A 17,883-nucleotide genomic window follows, 5' to 3' on the forward strand; every position below is an offset into this window, starting at 1 on the left:
ACACATCCTCAAGTTTGGTTTTCAGCTTCCCAACCTCGTTGGGTACTTTAGACACACAGAGCCCTAAACATCCCAGCCGGAAGCATCTTCACAGCTGCCCCCTCAGTTTACCGTTGAGGAAAACATGGGCCCACAGAGGAAGTGACCTGCCCAAGATCACACACCAAGTCAGTAGTAGAACACAGGCTTGGATTCCAGGTTCCCATTCCCAATTTTCACCCCAGAGAGCTATTTCAATGCTCAGTTGACAAAGGGAAGGACCGTGGCTTGTTAGTCATGTGTCCTTGAACTTAGTACCTCTTTGACCCTCAGTTTCCTCATCATTATGATGAAGATACTAATAGTACTTGCCTCCAAGAGCTATTCTGAGATTTGTGTGAGATCCTCACTCCCAGTGCCTGGAACAGTGCCTGACACATAGTAAGTGCTTAATAAAATACAGCATTTATTAGAATCCTTATCATATGGACAGGACCTATTGCAAGGATCTCTCATCCCTCCACTGTGGTTATTGAGGGCATACTATGGAACAGGACACAGGGCCCATCCCTGACCCCAAGGACGCACAGTCTGGTTGGAAAGACACAAGTAACCAGGAGATGTCAGCACCATGGGTGAGCTCCCCACTGGGGCAACCAAAGTGAGGACAGCGGGAGGACAGATGAGCAGCCGGTTGGAAGTTGCTCAGTCAGAGAAGAAGGGCTTAGCTGGGTGTTCCCTGAAGAACGAGAAGGACTTGAGTAAAGAGGGAGTGGAGAGAATGGTACATACAAGGACCTGGTCCAAAGAGAGAACCTGGTGAATCCAGAGCTTGGGAAGAGCGGAAACAAGGCAGCGCATTCGGTGGGCGTGGGGGTGGGTGAACAGGCCGGATTCCTACAGCGGGGGAAGGGAGACAGAGTCCACCTCGGCCTGACTCCCCTTCCAGACCTTCTACGGCTGCCCGGGCCTGGGGAATCACCTGGATGGTTGGCCTATGTAATTTTGGCCAAGCCCCTTCCCATCACTAGGCCTCAGTTTCCCCATCTGCAAAAAAATCAGGATGAGTAAATAGGATCTCTCAGGACCCCTCCCCAATGTAAGCACTTTCCCTCCTTTGAGAAGCAGGCTGTTCCCTCTAGGCATATGTTCTCCCAGAGTCTGAAAACAGGCCTTTCCTCATCCCTCTTCTCTCTGAATCCTGGGTCAACTCCAGCCTATGTCTTTTTTTTTTTTTTTTTTTTCCCATAATTGAGCCCCCACCTTCACTGCTTCCGGCCTTGTGGAAAGCCTTGACCTTGGGCCAAAGTTCAGGAGGCCTGCCCCAAGCCTGGGCAGGAGCCAAGGTGGGAAAGGAGGGGGCGGAGACTGACTCCCCGAAGAAAAGAGCAGAAAAGGTCAGCAAAGGCTCCCTGGCCCTTGGTCACATTTCTGTAGCCCAACAAATGTAGGCTGAATTAATTGAACTGAATCCAGAGAGTTGATTTAGGCTGAACTGCAGGGATCCGGGTGTCTCCACCGGAGTCGTTCCCAGCTGGAGGCGCCGGGCTGGGTGTTTGCGTGGACAACATCACCATCTAGTGGCCACTTGTGTCCCGAGCCGAGCCAGCCCTCCTGGGAAGCACTTCCACAGGCCTCCCTTCTCTCCCACAGGTGATGGACAGCTCAATGCCCTTGATTGGAGAGCACGTGGAAGAGGACAAACAGCTGATGGCCGACCTCGTTGTCTCCAAAATGAGCCAACTCCTAATACCAGGGAGCACAGTGCCCTCGCCCCTGAGGCCTTGGGTAAGATTCCCGGGAGCTCGGGAGACACTGTAGCCAAGAGAAGTACTGGGCTCTCTGGGAATGGGGAGCCCCTGGATCAAAGGGTATCCCCCTAGAATGGAAGCACTCTGGGGAGAAAGGAATGGGGTGTGGATTGAGGCTTGGCCTGGACAGCTTGCACCCTGCTCCGGACAGCGGAGTTTGGGAGGCTCCGAGGAGACCTTCCTCCGTCCACCATCAGAGGGAGGAAAGCTTTGTCACAGCTGCACTGGTGGGCAGAGATTATGAACATAAGCCAGTTGTCCCTCTGTGCCCTCCTTCCTGGGCCTGCGCAGGGAGCGGCGGGGCGCATGTGGGTGTATGTGTGCGTGCACGCACGGGTGTGTATACACACATGCCCTTTGTGTGTTCCCAGGGCCCCACTCAATAGAGACCATTGTGCCTTCTGTTTCTCCACGCCCCAACCTCAACAAGCTCCCACATAGCTGCTCCCTTCCAGGGTTCTCACCGCGGATTACCAGCTCATTCTCCAAAGAATTTGCTAGCTCTCAGCTTTCTGGAAAAGCAAATCTCAAAACCTGTCCCCCGCCTTCTCCCACAAAAACAAATCCATGGTAATAGCTGTGGGAAGGATGGTTCTAGTGGAGGGGGTTGCTGGCTGAGAAGGGGCATGGGGCAGCCATCCCCCCTGGAAGGTTCTGTCCTGACTTGGGTGGTAGTTACACGGATGTATACACATGTAAAAATCCACTATGCCGTGCACTTAAGAATCATGCACTTTATGTAAGTTTTACTCCAATAATAAAAAGATCTTTATAAGTCATGCCCTCCCACCGGGAAGCAAACGGCTGGGGCAATCCCAACAGGCCTCTTTTCTCTCCTGCTCCAGGCTCCACAGACGAAACCAGCAAAATCGCCCGGGCCAGCCCAGCTGGGACCTCCCCTCGGACAGCCCCAGACACGCCCACCCACACAAGGTAAGCCCCACGACCAGTCAGCAAGAGAAATCATATAGTGAGGATGTCAAAATGCACGGAGGGATCCCTGTGTGGTTTCCAGAAGGCACTCCAGAAAAATCCATCCTAACAGTTTATACACAGAGTATGTGCACTCACTCTGTGCAGAATGAGTGAGAATGTGAGGTCACCCTGATGAGTCGGAATGAAGGAAGGGAAGACAGGTGAAGTCACTGAGTGCCTCATAGGTGCCAGCACCCTGCAAGGGACTTTCCCCTCTACTTTCCTTTTTTTTTTTTTTTTTGTCTCCTAATAAGTCCCCCGTGAAAAATGTCAGTATTTCTGTTTTACAGAGGAGGACATTGAGGCTTTGCCTAAGGAAGCACAAGAAAATGCAGGTTTACAAATCTGGCCTTTCAGGTCTTTGAGCAACTGTCTGTTTCTTTTTTTATTTTTTTTTTTAATGTTTATTTACTTTTTGAGAGAAAGACAGAGAGCACAAGCGGGAGAGAGGCAGACACAGAATCCCAAGCAGGCTCCAGGCTCTAAGCTGTCAGCACAGAGCCTGATGCAGGACTCAAACCCACGAACCCTGAGATCATGACCTGAGCTGAAGTCAGACACTCAACCAACTGAGCCACCCAGGCGCCCCGCAAGTGTCTGTTTCTTTGTCACTAGTGGTGCCTGGTTATAGATTTATGAGCCAACCAGCCAGAGTGAGAAAGAAAAACAGAATATTATATATAATTTTGTCAATTGAAATTATTCTTCCTCAAAAAATATTCCAGCATTACTGTCTAAATGCCGCCATTTATTAGAGAATGGATAAACTATTGATGAGTTTATGAGAGGAAGCTGGCAATAACTAACTTTCTCACGGAATGTCACGGTCTGCGCGATCTCACATGCAGGGCCTGGAGGGAAGACCCACCCGCCGCCTCTCTTGCAGTCAGAACCTTCCAGACGACAGACACGTTCACTGCTCTAGCTAGCGCCAGCTGGGAGCTCCGGGGCGGCTCTACCTCAAGAAGCCCGCCAGGCAGCTTCACGGCAATCTTTTTAAGGATCTGCTGAGAACCTGTCAGAAGAAAAAGCTTCACTCTCACATTTTGTAGCCTTTCCAGTTGCCTTTATCAAAGTAACGTAGTCATTGTTTCTTGGAAAAATCGGCCTTGGGCGTTAAATGGCTTCCTCTTCCACAGTCTTAAAGCACCCCATCCATCTTCCCTATGTCTGCTTCTCTCCTCAGAAAAGCAGAAAGTATTTAAGAAAAGGGAAATTGTATAACTACGTGGACATAGGGATTCTTCTCTAAGCAGATAAATGTGTTTTTGTTTTTAATATTTATTTTTGAGACAGAGTGCGATCAGGGGAGGGGTAGAGAGAGAGAGGGAGACACCGAATCAGAAGCAGGCTCCAGGCTCTGAGCTGTCAGCACAGAGCCCAACTCGGGGCTCGAACTCACAAACTGCAAGATCATAACCTGATCAGAAGTCAGACACTTAACCGACTGAGCCACCCAGGCGCCCCAACAAGTGTGTTTTTGAACCCACCTGTATGTCTCAGTACCTTTACGGTCTTAGGCAAGTTCCATGCTCTCTCTGAGCCTTGGTTTCCACACTGATATAACAGCTCCTCTGTTTAGTGACGGGCTCCAAGACATAATGTAGGTGAGGCAAGTAGCAAGGTGTCCGACACAAGGGAATGCTTTGATGCTTAGTAGGTACTAGTTCTTACTGCTAATAGTTTACTATCAATAACTATTTATGTAACGTTTACTTTAAAAACTTACTGTCAATAACACGTCTTATTAACAATTAAAATATACACGCCGTTCTTAATGATCTTTACATTTAACAGTCCTTAAAAATAAAGCAGCCCCAGTGCCCTCCTGCCGGGCGATAATTCTGTCATTATAAGTGTTCAAAAATGATTTATTCATCCCCCTGCAAGGCTCCTGGCTGGGTCTCTGCTCTGCCCTCTCCTTTCCCGCTCTGCCCCAGGACTTACTTCTTAAAACACATTTGAACAGAGCACTTTTAAAACAGAGAGCTACTGTATTCTGGTTTCCTCTCGGGCCCAGAGTACAGACATGCTTGATAAAGAGATATTATTTTAAGGGACATGAGGCTAAACACACTTTTAGCGAGTTGAAAAACATTCCGTATAAAGCCAATTAAGATCATTAAAGCACACGCTCATTGAATTAACATTCGGATTAAAAATAACAAGGCTAATTAATTAACTTGTTTTTGAACTCACCATAAAAAGTGAACTTTTCTTTTAGTGAACCTCATAATTATTTTAGCACCAAACCTGTGCTTCAGCAAATACTTTCTCTGTATAAGTCAATGGTTTTCTATGTGTGCTGAAATGAAAAATACAGAAGTGTTTGCTTTGCCAAGAAGTTGAGAGAAATTAGCAGTGTCTCTTGAGGAATCCCAGGTGCATAATAGGAACTCAACAAAGAGTTAATAAATGAATGAATGAGGATCCAGATTTTCCAAAATAGTGTTGGCCTCAGGGTAGAAGACAGGACGGGGAGAATTAAGATAAAAGTAGAAAACAGATGTTTTCTTTGACCTGATAAAAGTGGGTCTTTTCTTCTTTATGTTTATTTATTTTTGAAAAACAGAGAGAGAGAGAGTCATAGAATCTGAAGCAGGCTCCAGGCTCTGAGCTGTCAGCACAGAGCCCAATGCAGGGCTCGAACTTACAGACTGTGAGATCATGACCTGAGCCACAGTCGGACACCTAACCGACGGAGCCACCCAGGCGCTCCTGACCTAAAGTGGGTTTCAAACATAAAAGAGTAAGCCAGCATTGAGAAAACAAACTGAGGGCTGAGGGGGGTGAGGAAGAGGGGAAGGGGGTGATGGGCATGGGGGAGGGCACTTGTTGGGATGAGCACTGGGTGTTATATGGAAACCAACTTGACAGTAAACTATTTAAGAAAAAAAAAAAGACATCAGGAGCTTTTGCACAAATATTTCCATTCCCAGGTTCTCTTGATAGAGCAGCAGCTCTAGAAACAAGGTGTCTGTGTTCCTCCTCAGCAACTGTCCGCTGACCTGTGGTCACTGCGGTCCCCTTGAACGACAGGACTCCGCAATTCACCTCTAGCCCTCCTCCTCCCTATTATCTCTTTCACAGGGATGTAGCGTCAAGTGCAATTTTCTTTAGCTTGCACCTCTTTAGAGAAAGAGTTCTCTGAACTGTGTTTTTATCCCAAGGAAAAATTTTGAAGTCATATGCTTTTTTGGACACTTCCTTGCTTCATTTATTTATGTACCTGCCTGGCCCTATAGGTGTTTGAGATCAGTGGGTTCTCCAATCCACTGGGACATACAGTGACAAAAGCTGCGAATGGCAAATCAAGGCCATGTGCAATCAGTTGCTAAATCGATACTTCAATCCAATGTAGAAAGTGCTGCATCCGCCTTACAAGAATGTTCACTGGGGAGGGATATTGGTGGCTGGTCCGAGGGCCTCATTTTACAAGCAGGGGCCCAGAAACCCAGCGAAAATTGACTTACTCATGGCCACATAGCAAGTTAACGCAAGACGGGAGTTAAGAACTCAGGCTCTGGGAGCCAGTATGGCCACCAGACATGCAGGCACCTCTGCAATGTGCCAGCTGCAATGACGTCTGAGGGCAGAGGTCAGCAGAAGTCAAGTCCCACCTCCTCCTGCACCCGGCTCAGAGCTGTCCTCCCCTGGAGGAAAGCACCTTTTCTTCATTTGCACAAACATGTGAAGACTCAGGGCAGCCCTGCCTGGCACAGCTTTGTGATTTGTGTTTGAGGTTTTGTTTGTTTGTTAGTTTGTTTAAGGAAAAAAGAGAAAACAAAACAGAGCTTTTGAGTCATTGAGATAGAGGTTTGAATCTTGGCTCGTCCCCTTATTAGAAGTAACACCTTGAGCAAGGCGCAGTATATCTGGGACTCGGCTTCTCTCTAAAAATGGGGATGATGATAAGTCCCAACCCAAGGCTGGGACTCAGGTGTGCTCAGTAGGACTTATAGACGTCAGCATTAGGAAAGGGCCACAGACATGGCCTCCAGCCCCTCTGAACTCGCAGTCTCCTAACCTGTCTACAGTGACCTCAACAGAGCACAGCAAGGAGAGCCGTGGGGCACCCACTCTCCTCAGAGCAGGTCCCAGTCCGTTTTGGCAAAATACAATTCACGGTCAGCAACCCTGACACTCAGGCTTCGCAGGTGAGAAGAGAGCGCCTTGCTTGCCTGGGGCCTTGGAATCCCTTCGAAGTCATTTCTGGGTGGCCAAGATGTCCCCAAGCCTGTGATGCCCCTTTGCTTGTAGGTGAAATTCTACATGCCCTGTGCAGTGAGAGGGAGAAGCCAAGCGCCTGTGAGCTCTTTGCAGCTACTCCTTTCTTGCTAGGAGAACTTGAGGAGGCTCAGTTCCCAGCTGTATGTGACGTGAAGGATGGTGCCTTCCCTACCAGCCTCTCTCTAGATCAAATGACATGTTGCCTTTGAAAGTTCTTAGAAAAGTTTAAAGTACTGTCACAAAGGAAGGGGTAATCCATTGTTTCCAGAGTAATGCATCTTCAGTGAGGAAAACTTCTGTGAACAATAGAAAGAGAATTAACCCCACCACTTTTGCAATCATTCAGCAGTGACTCATTACTCAAAGCATGGTGAGCAAAAGCATCACCTGGGAACCTGCTAGAAATGCAGAACCCCGGACCCCGCCTGTAGCAGTCTGCTTGGGTCGCCATAACAAAATGCCACAGACTGAGTGGCTTCAACAAAAGTCATTTGCCTTCTCGCAGTTCTGGAGGCGAGAGGCCCAAGATCAAGGTGCCGGCAGGGTCGAAAGTTCTCTGCATGGCTTGCAGACAGCGCCTTCTTACTGTCTTCACATGGCCTTTCCTCTGTGTGGCCCTGGGTCTCTGTCTCTTCTTCTAAGGACACCGGTCCTATTAGATGACGGCCCCACCCTTATGACCTCATTTAACAATAATTTGTTCCCTTAGCACCCCGTCTCCAAATACTGTCACACTGAGGATGAGGACTTCAAAACATGAACTGAGGGGTGTGGGGGGGCACGATGCAGTCCATGACTTCCTGGACCTGCTGTGTCCTAGTCTTTATTTTGACAAGATCCCCAGTGATACATGTGCACATTACAGACACACTGGTTTGAGTAGACACAACTTTCTAGTCCTTTTTTAATTAATTTTTTAACATTTTTATTCATTTTTGAGAGACAGAGAGCTAGCAGGTGATAGGCAGAGAGAGAGGGAGACACAGAATCTGAAGCAAGCTCCAGGCTCTGAGCTGAGAGCAGAGAGGCTGATTCAGAGGTCAAACGCATGAACCATGAGGTCATGAGCTGAGCCAAAGTCAGATGCTTAACCAACTGAGCCACCCAAGTGCCCCTCCAGTCTTTATTTTTTACATAGCTGTATATATATGTGCTAAAATGGAATAAAACCATATGTTCTGTTTTATAAACTTCCTTTTGTTTCCCAGTATGTATTTAGCATATATTATCAACAATATTCTATATCATTTAATGTATTCTGCCACATCATATATGATGGCCACAGCATATTCCATTACACAGATGTATCTTAATACTCCTGATCAGTTCTCCGATTGGGCATTTATACTGTTCTCAGCTTTTCACTGTTACAAAAAACACTGCAGTGAACATCCTTGAAGCAATATTTGTGCACAGCTATATTTATCTTAAGAAAAACTTGAATGTAATAATTTTTCTCCCTGTAGGGGGTCCTCGCCAAACTCAGTCTCCTCAGCCCCCGCGATCCGGGAGCCCCTCCCAACAGAGGCTCTCCCCGCAAGGCCAGCAGCCCCTCAGCCCCCCATCGGGGTCTCCACAGCAGCAGAGATCACCAGGCTCACCACAGCTGGCCCGGGCATCCAGCGGGAGTTCTCCAAACCAGGCAGCCAAGCCAGGCGCCCCCCTCGCCTCACAGCCCCGGCCCCCCGTTCAAGGCCGCAGTGCCTCCCAACAGGGGGAAGAGTCCAAGAAGCCAGCACCACCCCACCCTCATCTCAAGTAGGTGCTCTGGGATTGGGCAGGGTGTGGGGGGATGGTAGTGTGGGCAGAGCTGGGCCGACTCAGGTGCAGTGACTGGGAGACAAAGGAAGACCCACTGAGGCCTCACCCAGATTTTCAATGGGTCGGAGGCCTGGAGGATGGAACCTGGATGGCAGGTGGGGTCCAGAAGGTCAGAGTACTGCTTGGCTCCCACCATGACCCTCCAGATACGTACACATCAGTTATCCCTTGCTGCGTAACAAACTCCCCCGAAACCGCCGCTTAAGAAAATGACCATTTTCTTTGTTCATAATTTTTTGGTCCAGCAATTTATTCTGAGTCTGGCTCAGCTGGGGGATTCTTCTGCTGGTCTCTCCTGTAGAGTTGCCAGGTAAAATACTGGAGCCACAGTGAGATTTGCATTTCCGATAAGCGATGAATTATTTTGAGTGTAAGTATACCCTCAAACATAGCATGGGATATACTTACACTGAAAAAAGGACTTGTTTTTCATTTGAAATTCAGATTTAAGTGGGCATGTTGTATTTTTATTTCCTAAAACCTGCAACGCTACCCTCCTGGGATCGTTCCTGTGGCTGTGGTTATCTGGCATCTTAACTGGGGCTGGATGGTCCGAGACGGCCTTCCTTACCACACAGCTGCTGTCAGCGGGGCCTCTCTCTCCATGGGCCACACACTCCCGCAGGCTGGGCCCAGCTTCCTCGCAGGGTAGAATCCCATCCCAGAAGAGCAAAAGTAGAAGCTTCAAGGCCTCTGGAGGCCCAGCCTTGAAGCCACACAATGTCATTTCATCCCGTCACGTGCTTTTGACCAAAGCAACCTACATGGCCACATAGACTCTTGGTAAGAGGACCTCCAAAGCACACGGCAAAAGGCTCAACCCCAGGAGGAACTTCTGCAGTCACGTCATGTCTGTAAACGACACATCACGACACACACACCCGCCCCCTTCCCTCTGAAGCCCGCCTCTCGCTTTGAGGTCCGGGAGTCCCAGGTGTGTTCTTGAGAAAGCCCCTCCCCTCCTTCAGCGCCAGGCACCAATGTGCATAAGCAAAACCTCACTCCTAGCATCCGCTGTCCACTTACCACCTGCCAAGCGCTTCACCCACTTGGGTTTGTTTTTTTTTTTAAATTCTCACAAGCTTAGTAGTAACGATTATTATCCACATTTTACAAACGAGGAGGAGATGAATTGCTTGCCGAAGCTCCACTGTTGGTGAGTGGAAGAGCTAGAATTGAACACAGGGCACCCAGCCCACGGATCGGGCTAGCTGTGATATGTCTGAAGGGGTGATGCATTCCCACGGCTCACAGACCTAAACGATATCAACAGTACACACTGAGAATCCTTCCTCCCACCTCATTCCCACCAGTGCTTTCCTGCCCCCTGCAGGTCACCCAGAGGTGACCACGCTTGTTAGTTCCTTGTGTATTCCTCCAGTGTTTCCTCTCGCAGGGACAAAAATGTAGGTTGCTTCCCTCCCCCACCCCCACCCCCCGTTTTACAAACAGCAGTGCTCACTATCCACACCATTCTCCTTGCTTTTTACATTTACATTTAACAGTAAACCCTAAAGTCCCTCCACTCCATTCATTGACATTTTCCCCTTTTCACAGCTGTATCCTGTACCACTGTCTAGTTGTGCTGTAATCTAATCTACCACAGACAGAAATCTGGTTCTCACACTTACAGAGTAGCCCACAGTGAACCACCCTGAACACACACGGTTTCTCGTGTGGACAGGCTCAGCCGTCGAGGAAATACCAGCGATGCTACTGTAGGATCAAAGGATGAATGTGTTTTGAATTAGATGCATATTAGCAAGTGTCCCTCCAGGCAATATGGCATCGTGGTTGACAGCACAGACTCAGAGTCAGACAGCCTGGGTTCAAATCCCAGCTCTACCACTTAAAAGCTGCATGACCTCAAAAAGCATTACTCAACCTCTCTGTGCTTCTACCTCCTCACACGCAAACTGAGGACAAAAGTACTTACCCCATAGAGCTATTATGATTGAGTTTACACATAGCTGGTGCTTAAAAATCTACTGGCCATTTATAAATGTATCTGAGATAAACTCTCACCACGTAAAAGGACGCACCCCAGCTAATCACAGGACAGGCAAGGGCTTTGGGGTTTAAGCCATGTTTGGACACTGACCCTATCATAATCCAGCTAGAAACAATGAAGTCTCCTGATTTATTGTTTCAAAGTATTATTTGGTTCCCATGTAGAATAAGAAAGGGGCACAAGATAGTCCCCATTTGGGAGAGGATTTTGGTTTCTTTATGGTAATGGCAAGACCACGTGTGAATGTCTTAAACTTGGGCTCTATGTATATCACCTCACCCTGTGTCTGTCACCCCCACTACTAGAGCCTGAGCCTCCTGAGCTCCAGGCCCGAATCACAGCCATCTCCACAGCCCTGTCACCTAGCACTAGGCTGGCACAGAGGTTCAAACGGTGGACACCCTGAGAATCCCAAAGCAGGCCCAGCAAACTCTTCAGGGAAAAGGCAGGAAGTGAAGCCGAGTGACAGAAGATGACCGGCCTGAGGGCGGGCTAGACCGGCCCTCCCTTTTAACGGAGGAGGTGAAGGAGGCCCCGAGCAATACTCCACTTGCTGAGGCCAGAAGGGTCAGATGGCAGAGTGGGGTCCAGAACACTGACCTCCAGTTTCCTGAACTTGTACCAGAAAGCCCAGGAGGCGCAGCCACCACCTGATGCTGATACCGCACTTCACAGTTGGCCCCACGTGTTGGTGCACGTAAGCAGGAGCCTGGCCAGGCAGCAGTCTGGTAACACCTGCCGTCCAGGCAGCCCAGCTTGCTGGAATGAATGTGATCCTTGGGCGCGCCCCTGTTACTCGCTGTGAGCACCAATTTCTGCCCCTAAAATTGGAGGATACCGATAACCACCTTGCAGGTTATAGAATGTGTGTGATGCACTCAGCATCAGACAAGCGTTGGGATGCCCGGTTTCCAGTCAGGAACCCGTCGTTGTGATGACTGGGCTCCCCCAGCCTGGCTTCCGGGCAGGCCCTGTGACTCGCTTCCCAGGCTTGTCGCCCCCAACCCTCTTTGCCTTTCTCTTTCAGCAAATCCCAGTCCCTGACTACCAGCCTCAGCACATCTGACACCTCCCAGCGCGGGACCCCAAGTGAAGACGAAGCCAAGGCCGAAACCATCCGCAACCTGAGGAAGTCCTTCGCCAGCCTGTTCTCTGACTAACCTTGTCTGCGCTACGTCAGGGGAGGGCTCTGTTATACTCTCCCTTTTCCTGCCTCTCCTCCTTCTCAGCCTTGGTTCCCGATGGGAGCAGAATGGAGGGCCTGAGAATATACTCTCTAAATGCCTTTGGTCCAGGAACTGAGTATCTGTATGTGTCCCCACTTCCCTTTACCATGACATTCCAGCATCATCGTCCAAATGAGTGGTGGGCCTTTGAGAGCCTCCGGGTTCCTCAAATCAGGCCCTAAAGGCATCACATCACCCTGCCCACCCAGATGCTTGCTCCCCTGCCTCAGATAACCAAGTGAAATGTCTGTGTGTGGCTAGTTTTCACATTTCTTGTTAGTGTTTTGCTCGCCTTCCGGTGAAGGCCCCCTCCAGGCCTTGCCTCACCTCCATCAAATGCAGACGCTATAGTCGGACCTCAGCAACACAGGAGGCAATAATCTTTTGACCATGTTTTGCAAACAAAAGGAGAAAAACCCAGCCAGGGGAACATATTACCTACCCACGCTAGCGCCATCCAGGCTCGAGAGATCACCCCTCAGACCAGAATGGCAAAAGTCCATCACATGTGGCCCCCAGTGGGATCATGAGAACCGGGGAAGGAAATCAGATCGTGTGTGATAAGCGGGGCCTTTCAGAAGACAACAGAGAGGACGTCTTGAAGGACTGCTCACCCCCAGATTGGACAGCCAAGAGCAGACCGCAGGTTCTTCTACGAATCATCCCTAGTTCCCAGAGGAAGAAGATGCCCTCCACTTCCCAAGGAAGGAGTCAGGTCATGGTTCCTCCACCCATTCTGCGTTACACCACCAAGGACTCTCTGAATTCACCCCAAAATGCAGTTCCCTCCTCGAGGGTATACGAGGAACCAGAGAGAATCAGGAGCTCAATAACACGGGCTGAGAAAGCACAGTGGCGGTAACTTCCAGGTTGGCATTTCACCATTACAGCAAGCCTTTGGTAGGTTACTCAGTTATGAAAGGGTCCTGTGGTCAAATATGTTTGGTAAATACTTTGTACTTCTTGTTTTGAGATGGGCAGTACACATTACATGTCAGAGGCTCTCAGAATTCCTGCAAGATTGAACCTTGCTTCACCCAGGCTTATTTGACGGAACAAGTTTGCTGCGGAGCTGGGAAATGCCCTGGCTCCCTTTCCAAAGCTCTTTCCCTACATCAGACTGCTTCCCATGAGCAGATGGGGTGCAGGGCTACCCCCAAATCACCACGCACCCGGTGCTAGAAACATTGTATATGCCAGAACCAGCCTCCTGGCCCCCAAAAGAGCCCAGGACATTAGAACATAGCCACCACATGCTCCCCTTACAGCCTACATTGCAACTGGAGGCACGTCTTCCCCCTCCCTGGTCACAGAGAAGGAGAGAGGGAGGTAACAATGAAAGTGTCCTTGGCCTGGAGCTACATTCTGAATAAAGGAGCAGAGACAAATTATAGGGCAAGGTGTGACATCGTGGAGGCATGTTTGGGGAGATCAGGAGCACAAAAAACACCTAAGGCAGCCATTGCTCTTCTACATTGGGGATCACGATTGGAAAAAGTCAAGGTCACCTGATTCTCACTTAGTAATAAAACACAACCCGAAACACACAACAGAGTGGCCATAGGCTGCACAAAGTTTCTCAAAGTGTGGGCACAACTAGCTTTAATTGAGAGCAAAGGAGGCAGAATTCTGGTCATGAGGCCTAGACCCGTGTCTTTGTCAGTCTTCCCAAGTGTTGTGCATGCACGCTGAAGTTAGACCGGCAGCCCTGCGCTGAGCTGGGTGGGAAGGCCCCTGCAGGAGAACAGTACTGGTGCGGGTGCTTCACAGCCGGGGAACCCACTCCTTCGCTGAGCAAAACTAGTGGCTCCATCAACAGTGACTGTGTGGCTTACATTTTCCCACTTTTCTGTCCTTTGACTGTAAAAACATCTCAACATTTAAGCTATAACTCCCAGACACCCCAACTACAGCGGCATAAATTCTTTTTCATGCCAGGCATCCTGATTTTTATAACCATGTACATACGGGATCTGCGACATAACACTATTTTATAACTGGCACATTTGAGTCAGTTTCCCCACTGGTCTGAGTATGAATGTAGAGACCAGGAACGGGCTTGCAGAGACCCCCAAAATGGACTGTTTCCTCACATAGACCAGCACACGTCCTTTCCAAACACTTAACCTTTAATAGCTGTGACGCTTTTCAATGGGAAAGGGCAAAAAGAAGGGAGGAAAGGAGTCACTCTGTAGAGATTTTGACAGGTGGTTTGGTTTTTGCTTCGTTTCACAACTTCGACCCAAAGAAACACTGGCATCTTCCAGGCTGACTTGGTGAAGCTGAAACACGGGTGCTAAGGGTGTAGCACCATGAGTGGGGATTTAAGGGTGCAGCCTCAGGGGACACTGCCACCAGCCAGAGAAAATACCTCGGCCCAGGTCTTCCTCCTCCCTCCACGGTCAGACAGAGCTGTAGTTTAATTAGGTGTAAAGTCAGCCTCCCAGGGACACTGAACATGCATATCCTTGCCCTTCCATTACCTGTTGTCTCCCCATCATTACACACTCCCTCCTAACGTTCAGTCCCTGCTGGTGGGGCAGGAAGGGCCTCCAGTCACACAGTAACAAATACAGTAGCACAGCCCGGGAGCCTGAACACCAGCTGCCTTCTGATGTTTTCATCAGAGCCGGCGTGGGTACCTCGTGAATTTGCTGCATGAGTCAAGCTCAGGGCACGTTCCTCGGCACACATGTGTTCAGGACATGTTTTAGGTTGGCCTTCCTAGAAAACTAGGAAACTAATGAAATGTACACAAAGTGATCCGGATGGAGAAAAGGGCTGTGTGTATAAGTATCAGCATGAGGAAGTCACTTGCCCAGGAACAGAATTGAACCCACCTATTAGAATGAGATAAACTGAAGAAAATCTATGGCGGTTTTTTTTTTTTTTTAGCCTCAGAAAGAGGTCTCAGATTCTAAACTGAGTGTGAAAAGGAATGGGAGCGAGCAGAATCGGGGACCATGAGGCATCCCTCATGATACACATGGCCACGGAGGAGAGGTGGCCTCAGGGCCACCACGGCTGGGAGCCCAAGAGGCTGTAGCATGCAGACCAGGGCGATGCCAAGGCTCGTACAGCAAAGACCCAGGACCAAGGAGCCCCATCCAGACACGGCACGCAGCACACACCAGAGCTTTACAAGCAGCCCTGTCCCGCAGATATGCCACATCCTTCTGGAACCCCACCCCTCCCAGCTCTGGGGAACAGACAGCCTGTGTGTTATTCGGCTGCATAAAGCAGGTCAGTGCCTCGTTCTGCTTTCAGTGTTTAGCGCCAGTGAAAGGTCAGTCAGAGTTCAGGCCAGTTAAGGCAGCCTGGCAGATCCAAGCAGTGGCTGAATTACATGGAGGAAGAGCTCAGGGCCTAAGAGCACTTTTCTCGTATCACATGTTTTTCTTTATCCTGGAGAGCACGCTGGCTAGTTACTAACTGTACTGGCAGGTGTCAAATGCTATCCCCAACTCCCACGCAGTCACTGATGAAATTCAGACTTTTGAGTCTTCTATTTAGACTCTGAGAGAAGGCAGCCACTTGGGGTTTGGTTGGAGACGAATTGGAAGTTTGGGCAACAAGCGAGTCAGATCGGTCCATTAACCAAACACAGTGATAAAGGGCACAGAGGCTCCCTTGTGTTTCCACAGACAACATACGTGGCCCAACGAGATGAGACTGGGACTCTTCAATGCTGGGTTCAGAGCTCTCTCTCTCTCTCTCTTTCTCGACTGGCCTCAGCCAAGAGGAAGATGACCAATCAAAACTGAAATGTTCCTTCTACAGTTGCGTGTGTGAGAATCCTTTGAAATCCCTTTTGTTTTCCATCATCGGTGTTCTGATTGGTCCTCCCGCCTGTAATTTCCATTTCCAAACTCCCATAGTTGAAGTATCTTGTCTACGGTCTTTCATGGAGTCCAGGGCAGAAGCAAGTTGGCTCTTGGCAGCTACTGCCCAGGGAAGGAGAAAAGCAAGCCTTGGTGCCAGCCCCCGGCACAGGGAGCAGAGGAGTGGTCAACTCCATCGGAATGAGAATTACAGAGATACAGGGCTAAGCAGTGATGGCAGGAACTGGAGCACCATGCCAGAGTGAGAGGGGACAGAATTCAACTGCTTTTACATGAGGAATCCCCAAACCTGACATCGGAAGGAGGATACTTCCCATGATTTGATGTCCAGCCTTGTCAAACCATAGTTTTCATTTATAAAGAGAAGGGGGACAGAAAGGGCAAGCTCCCGTTAATGAAAATAACTAAAGGGGAAGATACGGGGCCACAGAAGGCCGTTGAGGCCACAAGCCAATGGAGAACGGCATCTTAGCAAAACGCTAACCGCGGCGCTCTGAACGAGCTTGCTTCCACCACTATATTCTCAGTGATGGTCAGAGAGTCACGCAGTGGAGGTGCTGCTGCCAAAGCGTGATTTCATGCTCATGACACACCAGCAATATATGAAGTTCCACAGTCTCAGCCTAATGAAGAGAACGTAGGGTTTTACAAGCTGCTAACTATAAATGTAGCTATCCAAGAGGGACAGCTTTGAGGCTACTTTAAGAATTTAGAACCAACTACTGGAGGATTTAGGTGTATGGCACATACTCTCAATTAAGAGCTGTGTCACACTGGCCAGGAAGTCCCAGCTGAGGTGTCGGGAAGGAGCACCTGCGTCCATGGGACACCAGCACTGTTCCCGGACCTCTCAAGGACCGTTCAAAAAGGGTATTTTGCAAACTTATTGTTTTATAGGATTTGGTGCTTCTGGTCATCACTACATCCTCTCGCTGCACACACACCACACAGTGTAAACCTAACACCGCAGATGGCCACAGAGGGGTGCGGAGGGAGAGAAGGGTATACTTGGGCCCACCGAAGCTTCGAGTGATTCTTTCAGCCCAGACCCAGTTAAAGCCACACAGCATCTAGTGGACACTGTTTAAAACACTGTCCTGTAGCTCAGATATTACAAAACACCACAGAAAGAACTATCAAAGCCCCAATCCTTTGCCTATACACATTATGCTACTAAAGGTGACATGGCCTCTAGAAAATCCTAGTACTGACTGAATTTTCTTCACTGTGATGGAAATAAAGACTATATGTGTAGCAAAAAAATATTTTCAGGACTATGTAGGACTCAAAATATTCTTGCAGCATATAACATTCCAAGCCATTTCCTTATATGCAAAACAGATTTTTTAAAAAGGGGGAAGACGTCGGCAATATTCCTAGATACTGTCTGCAGATACTAATAGTGTTTTATTCCTGGGTTGTGATTCAGATTTTTATTTGTCATGACAGCATGTTTCTATATTGTATGATAAGATATTTGTGTTTGGCCTTTTTCTTGTATGAAGAATAAATCTTGAGTTTTGTGTATTTTAAATCTTAAAAGCAAAATGCTCTTCCAATAGTAAGAGGCTACCTTTGAAGAACAAGTACTTAACCAGCGCTCAAAGCAGTGAAACTTTGTTGAAAGAGGTCATCTACTTAGATTACAAATTAGGTACCAAGTGTTGCAAACACAGGAAAAAAATCATAACTCCACTCCAGAAGCAGCCAGAAACAAGAGTCCCTATAACCCCAAGGTTATCCAAAATGCTGCTTCAGAGCCCAGAAGAATCACCACAGAGCCTGGGAAAGTGCTGCAGAGAGAGGAGGTGGGTTGAGCAGGTGGGTGTCTATGCACCCACCCCTAGCTTGCCTTCTCTTCTTATAAATCAGGCTTCTGCAAACACTTTTGTATGAAGAAAGGGTGCAACTAAAAAATACTTTAATAAACAAAAAACGGCAACAATCCGATGACCCTGAAGAGGTTCTCTGATCATTCTGAGACCAAG

At 48.7% G+C, this 17,883-nt stretch overlaps 1 protein-coding gene across 2 annotated transcripts in view; it reads left to right on the plus strand.

The window, feature by feature from the left end:
• Positions 1 to 17,429, plus strand: part of SYN3 (synapsin III) — a 432,592-nt gene extending 415,163 nt beyond the window's left edge. For both annotated transcript variants that reach the window (XM_039230445.1, XM_039230444.1), the window contains 4 exons: positions 1,633 to 1,767; positions 2,636 to 2,723; positions 8,462 to 8,753; positions 11,855 to 17,429. In XM_039230445.1, the coding sequence (XP_039086376.1) occupies positions 1,633 to 1,767; positions 2,636 to 2,723; positions 8,462 to 8,753; positions 11,855 to 11,987 (648 nt within the window). In that variant the 3' untranslated portion in view covers positions 11,988 to 17,429. The remainder of the gene's footprint in view (positions 1 to 1,632; positions 1,768 to 2,635; positions 2,724 to 8,461; positions 8,754 to 11,854) is intronic.
• The last annotated feature ends 454 nt before the right edge of the window (positions 17,430 to 17,883 follow it).

The sequence above is a fragment of the Hyaena hyaena genome, unplaced genomic scaffold (assembly GCF_003009895.1).
Source record: "Hyaena hyaena isolate Hyena2069 unplaced genomic scaffold, ASM300989v1 scaffold_46, whole genome shotgun sequence".
Classification (NCBI taxonomy): Eukaryota; Metazoa; Chordata; class Mammalia; order Carnivora; family Hyaenidae; genus Hyaena; species Hyaena hyaena.